This window comes from Portunus trituberculatus, chromosome 33 (genome assembly GCF_017591435.1).
Source record: "Portunus trituberculatus isolate SZX2019 chromosome 33, ASM1759143v1, whole genome shotgun sequence".
Classification (NCBI taxonomy): domain Eukaryota; kingdom Metazoa; phylum Arthropoda; class Malacostraca; order Decapoda; family Portunidae; genus Portunus; species Portunus trituberculatus.
Window position 1 is genome coordinate 14372634 of NC_059287.1, and position 10000 is coordinate 14382633.

Here is a 10000-nt window from a genome sequence, read left to right on the forward strand (position 1 = left end):
CCTCGCTCACTACCATCCCTCACCATGGTACAGCCAGCTTGCCCCGCCGCCAACTAAAGGTCGTCTCTAGCAACGTCCGTGGTCTCCGGACTAACCTTGCAGACTTATACCACAACTGTGTGCAACGACACAATGCAGACGTTGTTGTGGTGACCGAGACATGGCTGAACAGTGAGGTGGAGCCCACGTATGGCAGGATGCAGGGCTTCACCCACTGGGTGAGGAGGGACCGACAGGAGCGAACAGGAGGTGGAGTGGCTGTCTGCTTCAAGGAAGGAATGCAGGCCCAGCTACTCGACATAGACACGCCTCCAATGATGGAGATGATGTACTTCCGAGTAATGCTGGCAGACCGCTCAGCCCTCCTGCTGTGTGCCCTGTATCGCCCCCCGCGACAAGGGCCTGACTCACTCCTGTACCTGACTGAGACCTTAGACAACCTGATGATGGCACACAGCTGCAGCCACGTGCTGATTGTGGGGGATCTCAATCACCACCTGGAAAGAGACGCCTACGAGAATCTCCTGGAGGTGCAGGGTCTGACAGATCATGTCACCTTCCCCACACATGAACGAGGAGGGACATTAGACCCTGTCATCTCAGACTACCAGGAAGACAAGCTTCAGTGTCATCAGCTGGGGCTCGTGGGCAGCTCTGACCATCACGCTGTACTGACACAGCTGGAAGTGGGCGTGGCTCAGGACGAGGCCACCACCCGCACCATCTGGCTGTGGAACAAAGCAGACTGGGCTTCCCTGCGCCGCGACCTGACCCACACCCCATGGGCCACTCTGCTACAGGGAGGAGCAGAGAGTGAAGCACTTGCACTCACCTCTCACCTTCTCGCCCTCCAGAGACGCCACGTCCCACACAGGGAATACACCACCAGATCGACGGATCAGCCATGGTTTGGCTACCGTTGCCGTGTTGCTGCCGAGGCAAAGTATGCTGCCTGGCTCCGCTACAAGAGGAACCCGACTCGGCGCAACAAGGACCTGCACAGGGCTGCATGCAGGAGGATGGTGGTAACCAGCAAGTGGGCCTTAAAAAAGTGGGAGGAAAGCCTGCGCCGGAAACTGTGTGGCACTGGCGTAGGAAACAAAACTTGGTGGTCTCTTGTTAAGGACAAACAAGGAACTGGCCACCAAGAATCCATCCCTCCCCTCAGCAAGCAGGACGGTACTGTCGCCACCAGCAGTAAGGAGAGGGCACAGTTGCTGGCTTCCTTGTTTGCTGGAAAAATGAAGGTCGGGAATCCACAGCAGCCACCGCCTCAGCTGGTCCAGCAATGTGAGAAGACTGTCACCATGGTGGAGGTGACGCATCAGCAGGTGAAGCGATTATTGCGGGGCTGGACACACAGAAAGCCACCGGCCCTGATGACATCAGCCCGCACCTGCTGAAGCGATGCTCCCAGGAACTGGCTGCCCCTCTCACCCAAGTCTTCACAACTTGTGTACGGGAAAACGTCTGGCCTTCAGTGTGGAAGGAGGCTCGAGTAGTTCCTGTACACAAAAAGCTCCAGGACGGACCCAAAAAACTACAGACCCATATCCCTGTTGTCAGTGGTGGGTAAAGTGTTTGAGAGGGTCGTGGCAGAGGTGGTGTGTAGCCATCTCAAGGACAATGCCCTCCTCTCAGACCAACAGTTTGGGTTCAGACCTGGAAGGTCAACCTCCGACCTAATGATGCTTCTCACCAGGCATTGGCAGGACGCCCTCGACGACGGCAAGGACACTATAGTGGTTGCTTTGGACATAGCAGGAGCTTTTGATAAAGTATGGCACAACGGATTACTAGAAAAGCTTCGTGCTAAAGGCATCCAGGGTGGCTTGCTACGACTCTTGGGAAATTACCTGCAGGACAGAAGCCTCAAGGTGGTTGTCAACGGGCAAACATCTGAGTCCCTGCCTGTGGAGGCATCAGTGCCACAGGGTTCAATTCTTGGCCCACTCCTGTGGAATATCTACGTGGATGATCTTCTCCAGCTACTGCCAGGAGTCATGGCCTATGCTGATGACTGCACCCTCTCCTATACCTATCCACGCCAGGACAGTGGGCGGGCTGCTGAGGCCATCAATCAGCAGCTACGAGTGATAAAGGAGTGGGGTGCTCGCTGGCAAGTGACATTCGCGCCGGAGAAGACACAAGCAATGGTTGTCTCTCGGTCCCCAGCCGCCATGGCAGCAATGGCAGGAAAGTTGTCTTTGGCGCTGCTGCTCTCCCACTCCAAGATGACGTCAAGATACTTGGAGTGGAGGTGGATCGAGGGCTGAGGTTTGACAGGCATGTCAAAACCATTGCCAAGAAAGCCTCTCACAGGATCTCCGCTCTCAGAAGGATCGCCAGTTTCCTCGACAGGAAGGGAGACTGCTGCTGTACAAGGCACAGGTGCGGCCCCACCTTGAATACGCAGCTCTCTCCTGGATGTCCTGTGCCGCCACACACAGAAGGAGACTGGACAGCATCCAACGCCGCGCCATACGGCTAGTAGATGCTGCACTACCACCTCACCCAGAGCCTGAGCGTCCCCTTGATTCACTGGAACACCGCAGAGACGTGGCGGCGATCGTAGTGTTCCATAAGGCACAGGTGCAAAGAGTGCCACATCTGGCAGGGCTGCGTCATCCTCTAAGAGTCACCGCACGGAGCACGAGAACGGTGCTCAATGGTGGTGACGCCGTAGAGGTGCCGCGATCCCACGGGTGTCAGCATCAACGCACCTTCGCAGGACGCGTCTCCAGGATGTGGAACTTGTTCACGGCCGCGGTGCCTCACGTCCAGGAGATGAACACACAGTGTCAAACTGATGGCACATAAGAGAGAGAGAGAGAGAGAGAGAGAATTGATGTAAACAGTCCTACTTCTCAATCTTGCAATTACTTAATCTTTTAATTATCAACTTTTTCCTCTTTTGTATCTTCCTAACTAGACTTTTCCTCCTCCTCCTCCTCCTCCTCCTCCTCCTCCTCCTCCTCCTCCTCCTCCTCCTCCTCCTTCTCCTCCTCCTCTTACTACTCCAACAACAACAATAAATACTAGTACAACTACTGCTACTACTACTGCCGCTACTATTATTGCTGTTACTCTCGCTCCTCCTCCTCCTCCTCCTCCTCCTCCTCCTCCTCCTCCTCTCGGCCACACGTGCTTCTACGCGTGACAGAATGACGCCATACTTTATATATTTAGAGAGAGAGAGAGAGAGAGAGAGAGAGAGAGAGAGAGAGAGAGAGAGAGAGAGGTGTCCCACTGTAGCGAGGTTGTTTACATTGCCAGGACATCAAATAGAAGACGAAGGTTGGAAAGAAGAGGAGGAGGTGGAGGAGGAGGAGGAGGAGGAGGAGGAGGAGGAAATCCACTTCTTGAGGGGAGAGAAATTACGTGATGAAATGCTCCTCTTGTCCTCTCCTCTTGGTGGTGAAAGAATAGTAGTAGTAGTAGTAGTAGCAGTAGTAGTAGTAGTAGTAGTAGTAGCAGTAGTAGAAGTAGCACCAGTAGTAGTAATAGTAGTAGTATCAGTAGTAGTAGAAATAGTAGTAGTAGTAGTAGTAGTAGTAGCAGCAGCAGCAGCAGTAGTAGTAGTAGTAGTAGTAGTAGTAGTAGATAAAGTTTCAAATCTTTACAACACTCAACATTAAACATCAGAACCTAAAACAACAACACACACACACACACACACACACACACACACACACACACACACACACACACACACACAGCATCTCCTTAATCATAATCATCCTAATAATTATCACCGTTATCAGGGAAGCGGGGCGTTTAGCAAGATAAGACACACACTCGTTATTTTGACAACGTCCTGCCTCGGCTCCTGATTCACCTCTTTATCTCTCGTGACCACCGCCACTCCCACGTCAACGGCCACTCTCGGTACTGTCAATGTGTGGCTGGGAGGGAGGTGGGGTGGGAGAGGAGGCTGTTGGTGGATGAGTGAAGGAGGATAAGTGGGAGAAGGAGTATTAGTTTGTGGGTAAAAGGTAGGTGTGTGTGTGTGTGTGTGTGTGTGTGTGTGTGTGTGTGTGTGTGTGTGTGTGTGCAAGAGGATGAAAGAGAGGGGTATGTATGAAAATCTCTCTCTCTCTCTCTCTCTCTCTCTCTCTCTCTCTCTCTCTCTCTCTCTCTCTCTCTCTCTCTCTCTCTCTCTCTCTCTCTCTCTTCTATCCATTTTTTTGTACAAGTTTGCTTACCAAGAAAAAAATGAACCAAAAATATATTAAAAAAAAATTCTTCTTAAATCCTTCAGTTAACTCAAAAGTCGCTCTGTTTTTGTAGCATAAACACTAAAATTAAATGAGTCTTAGTTACAATTAAGTCAACAAACACAGCACAAGTACACTATAATTTTCAAGATTTTTGGTCCTTTTCCTTATTAACCCTTCAATACTGGGACGAATTTTTAACTTGAGCTTCGTGTACAATTAGACCATTTTATTGACACTAGGAAGGGTCTATGGAGGTCAGAAGATTAATGGCCACAGTCTTCACTATTTTAATACCCCCACATAAGTTTCTGAAGCTTTATAAAATCGCTAAATAGTAAGTAGAATGAATATAGAAATGAGTCATGGTACTGAAGAGGTTAATCTATTCACTCATTGACCAAAAAGCATCGTTCTAATAAGAGCTGTTTAGTTTTTTTCTTTTCTTTCCGTCCATTTTCACACTATGATTTTCAGCCTTTCAGAAATTATATATTCATTCGCTATATTCATTCAGAGGTTTACTATACTTAAATTCACTAGATTCCTTTTATTCAGAAATTTACGATGGACTCATTATCGTTTCTATTTCGTAAAGATGGACAGTTTAGAAAAATTTGTTTAGATTTGTAGTTTATCTTTAGTTTATTGGCCTGGTGGTTAGTAAGTGGTTGGTTTGTACATCACTGAGTTTAGATATGTAGTCAATTCATCTAGTATTTACCTTATCAGTCAGTCAGTCAGTCAGTCAGTCAGAAGAGCAACCATTAACTTAGATCTGTATTTAGCTAGTCAGTCAGTTAGTCAGTCATTCAATCAGTTAGTTAAAAGATCAATCATTAATTTAGACGTGTATTTATCTAGTTAGTCCTACAGTCAGTCAGTCATTCAGTCAGTTAGTTAAAAGATCAATGCTTTATTTCGACATCCATTTATCTGGTTAGTCAGTCAGTCAGTCAGTCAGTTAGTTAATTAAGAAAAACAAACCTTATCTTAGACATGCATTTAGTCAGTCAGGCAATCAGTCAGTCAGTCAGTTAGCTAAAAGATCAATCATTAATTTAGACATGTAGTAATCTAGTTAGTCCTACAGTCAGTCAGTCAGTCAGTCAGTCAGCCAGTCAGTCAGTCAACCAGTCATCTAAAGCAACCCCACCAAGACCTAATAAGCATCAAATCTTGCAGTACAACTAACACTTAAAATAAATAAATTAATAAAAAAAAATGAAAAAAAAAAATCTAATAAGCGAAGTAAATAAAGGAAGAAAAAAAATAAAGTCAAAGGTTCTAAGTTCAAGTTCAGTGAGTCAAATGGCTATTTATAAACGTGACGTGAATTTAACAGAAAGAGGGAGGAAAGGCGTGACTGGAGAGAAACATTGGACGTGCATAAGCTGGATCGGGTGAGCTTAGTTGAGTAACGTGCGTGTATTACAACAGTGCTTTACGTGACAAGTGGTAAAGGTGGTGGAAAGATATGGCTTGGCTTGAGACGAGATTATTGTTATGTTAGGTTACGAGGGCGAGTTACGTGTGTGATATAACAGGTGGCGGCGGCGGCGGTGGTGGTGGTGGTAGTGGTGGTAGTGGTGGTGGTGGTGTTTGAAAAGATAGGATATGAGTTTAATACATGTTCAATCTCTGTTAGGTCATGTTTAGTTGGATTATTTGAATTACGCGAGTGTGTTATGTGAAGGATATGGCAAGTAGTGGTGGTGGTGGTGGTGGTGGTGATGGTGATGGTAGTGGTGGTGGTGGTGTTTGAAAAGATATGATATGAGTTTAATACATGTCCAATCTCTGTTAGATCATGTTTGGTTGGATTATTTGAATTACGCGAGTGTGTTATGTGAAGGATATGGCAAGTAGTGGTGGTGGTGGTGATGATGGTGATGGTGTTTGAAAAGGTGAGATAAGAGGTTTAAGTTCATTTAATTACTGTCAGGTCATGGGAGGTTAGATCAGGTCAGGTTTATCAGTGAGTGTCAGTGTTTGAGAAAATGAACGGCAAGTTAATAATTACTGAAGGAGTTAAGGCGAGAATAACTGAACGTAATGTTAGGTTGAATGTGAATAAACAACACTAAATCATATTAACCTTAAATTGCAACTGATAACGTGTACAGAATTTTACGAAGACAAATGAAAAGTTGAGAATATCCAGCCAGTTTACTTATCTTTTATTTTCACGAGAGACCGCCAATTTTGTTACATTGTTGGTGTTTTAAGACAAAGAGATAAATCGTCCGAGTTATGTCAACACAAACACCACGCGGAGCCTCGAGTTTGGAAGGTTTAAAGGGCAAAGCATTAAACTCATCACGTCTCCTTTTTTTTTTTTGAGATTTTTGAAGAGATAAAGTAACTCCCCGTGCTTCTATTTATTTACTTATTTACTCGTTTGCTTGCTAAAGATTCATGCTCGCTCTTTTATCAATCTATTTATTTATCCATTCATTTTCAGAGGCACTGGAGATAAATTTGTAGATACTTTGCAGTTTCTTTAATCTGAATCAGAGAGAGAGAGAGAGAGAGAGAGAGAGAGAGAGAGAGTGTGTGTGTGTGTGTGTGTGTGTGTAGCGGAGAAACCTTTGCTAGCTCTGTGTGTGTGTAAATCAACGCCACTTTTCTTCCACAAAGAGACCAAACATCAAATGACCAATTAAATGATTCTCTCAAAAATTTAGTCTAGTATTTAATAATAACTTTCATCCCTTTACACCTCACACACCTGCATTTTTAGCCCCTTCAATACTGGGACACACTTTTACCTGAGATTTGTGTACCATTAGACCATTTTATTGACATTAGGAAGGGTGTATGGAGGTTAGAAGATTAATGGCTAGAGTCTTCACTATTTTAACCCCTTCAGTACAGGGACACATCTTTACCTTCAGATTTGTGTACGATTAGACCATTTTATTAACATTAGGAAGGGTGTATGGAGGTCAGAAGATTAATGGCCACAGTCTTCACAATTTCAACCCCCTCAGTACAGGGACACATTTTTACCTTCAGATTTGTGTACGATTAGACCATTTTAGTGACATTATGAGGGGTCTATGGAGGTCAGAAGATTAATAGCTACAGTCTTCACTATTTCAACCCCCCACATGAGTTTCTGAAGTTGTGTAACGTCACCAAATAGTAAGCAGAGTGAATATTGAGACGCGTCATGGTACTGGAGAGAATAATATAGTTTTTTGTCACACCTCTTCGCCTTTCCTTGGCACTGAAGGGATTAATCAAGAGAAGTTTAAGAAATTTTCCTTCTTTCTTTTCCGTTTCATTAATTTCACTCAGTTATTTCATTTGTCTGTCTCAATTTACTCCACAATATATGAAAAATAATAGTATAAAAATAATATGAAACTTGTGTATAAAATAGTATAAAAATAACATAAGAAATAAAAAAAATAGTATGAAAAATAGTATAAATATAAAAAAAACATTATAAAAATAGTATGTAAAATAGTATAAAAATAGTATAAAAAACAGTATGAAATAGTATAAAATAGTACAAAAATAGCATAAAAAATAAAAAAAAATAGCATAAAAAATATAAAAAATAGCATAAAAATATAAAAATTGCATAAAAAATATAAAAATAGCATAAAAAATAAAAAATAGCATAAAAAATTGGATAAAAATAAAAAAAATTGCATAAAATATAAAAAATGCATAAAAAATCTAAAAATAGCATAAAAAAAATTGCATAAAAAACAAAAAAATAGCATAAAACAAAAAAATAGCATAAGAATAAAAAAAACAGCATAAAAAATGTAAAAATAGCATAAAAAATTAAGTACGATAAGAAAATACTGAAAAAAAAACAAAATATGAAGGAATAAATAATGAAATAATTTAAATAATGGTTGTATTTAAATCCCACAATGCAATATTTCATTAGTATTTGCAAATTTCCATGTTAACAATACAATATCAATAATGAAGCAGGAATTAAACACATATTGCTACCAGAGAGAGAGAGAGAGAGAGAGAGTGAGAGAAGCTGCCCCCAATCTGTTGCTGAGATAACTTACAGCGACTAGAGTTCAAGGCCATTCTCTCTCTCTCTCTCTCTCTCTCTCTCTCTCTCTCTCTCTCTCTCTCTCTCTCTCTCTGCAGCAATCAGACCATTTAAAGCCATGCGGTAAAATAAAACAAGGATAGATATAGAGAGAGAGAGAGAGAGAGAGAGAGAGAGAGAGAGAGAGAGAGAGAGAGAGAGAGAGAGAGAGAGAGAGAGAGAGAGAGAGAGAGAGAGAGAGAGAGAGAGAGAGAGAGAGAGAGAGAGAGACAGAGACAGAGAAAGAGAGAGAATATATGAGGCGAACGTCCGACTTAATACCTGCCATAGAGAGAGAGAGAGAGAGATTATTTCATCATCAAAGAGCAATTTCGTGGCAGACAAAAATTACCTCTCTCTTCTCTCTCTCTCTCTCTCTCTCTCTCTCTCTCTCTCTCTCTCTCTCTCTCTCTCTCTCTCTCTCTCTCTCTCACTCTCTCTCTCTCTCTATTTAAACACCATCTATTTACTCTGATCACCATTCAAGGTCGAAAAATTTGGCCCCAGAATAGTGTTACTCAAACAAACACACACACACACACACACACACACACACACACACACACACACACACACACACACACACACACACACAAACGAACGAACAAAAATGACACTGATTGGCCAAAACTGTCAAAGAAAAACAAAGATAAAAAGTATTGAAGATAATTTATGAGAGAGAGAGAGAGAGAGAGAGAGAGAGAGAGAGAGAGAGAGAGTCACCTTTTTCTTATCAATATGTCCTAAAGCACTGTTATATTTTTGCTTTCTCTCTTTATTAGTTGTAGTGTAATTTGTCTCTTTTTTTTTTGTCTATCTTATTTTTCTACAATCATTTTCCTATTAGTGTTTATGTACTCTATATTTTTCCTTCTATTTACACTGTGCTAATACATTTCCCTTTGCATAGTCGTTCTTTAATTTCCTCTTCTTATTTTTTCCCATTCTTCTCTTACAAGTGTCTTATTTGCATATTTCCCATTAAAAACATCAATTTCCCTTTATCTAACTCATTTACCATCTCTAATATAACTTCTGTCTAATTTTCTATATCCATTTCTCTCATTTATAGCATCATGGCTTTGAATTTCTCCCTCTCACTTATATAAATTCTCTCTTGTTCAATTTGTTTACATATTTCTGTGGGCCGAGTAGCGCGGTGGTGCCGAGTAGGTGACGGGCGGTGAGCTGGGGCGTGCCAAGACGAATGTTCCAATAATGTGTTGATATAATGCCTTTATTTACAGCTGACAGCATCTAGAGGTCACCCTTGCTCTGTGTGTGTGTGTGTGTGTGTGTGTGTGTGTGTGTGTGTGGAAGAACACACACACACACACAGACACACACACACGTACACGCATACATACACATAGAGGTATGGTGTGCACATGACCTGAAGGTATGGAGGGTGGGAGGAGGGGGAGAAAAAAAAACATGCAAAAATAAACATTGATAGGAGAACACGAATGTAGCTCACGCCCTGCATACTACACACACACACACACACACACACACACACACACACACACACACACACACACACACACAGCTAACACTTCCCAGCAGCAAAATAAAACCAGCCTCAAAATTTTCACATACATTTAATACTCACACACTCACACACTCACTCACGCACTCACGCACTCACTCACGCACGCTCTTCAGACCCTTACCTTGGCACACACGCAACGCACGCAGTTCCACACACCGAAGG

The 10000-nt window shown here is 42.9% G+C and overlaps 1 protein-coding gene across 1 annotated transcript in view; it reads right to left on the reverse strand.

Moving 5' to 3' along the window:
• The window catches only part of LOC123512392 (dorsal-ventral patterning protein Sog-like), a 108845-nt gene that overhangs the window by 47857 nt on the left and 50988 nt on the right, over positions 1–10000 (reverse strand). The window contains 1 exon segment of the mRNA XM_045268778.1: positions 9960–10000. This exon segment is cut by the window's right edge and continues 63 nt beyond it. Within this exon segment, the coding sequence (XP_045124713.1) occupies positions 9960–10000 (41 nt within the window).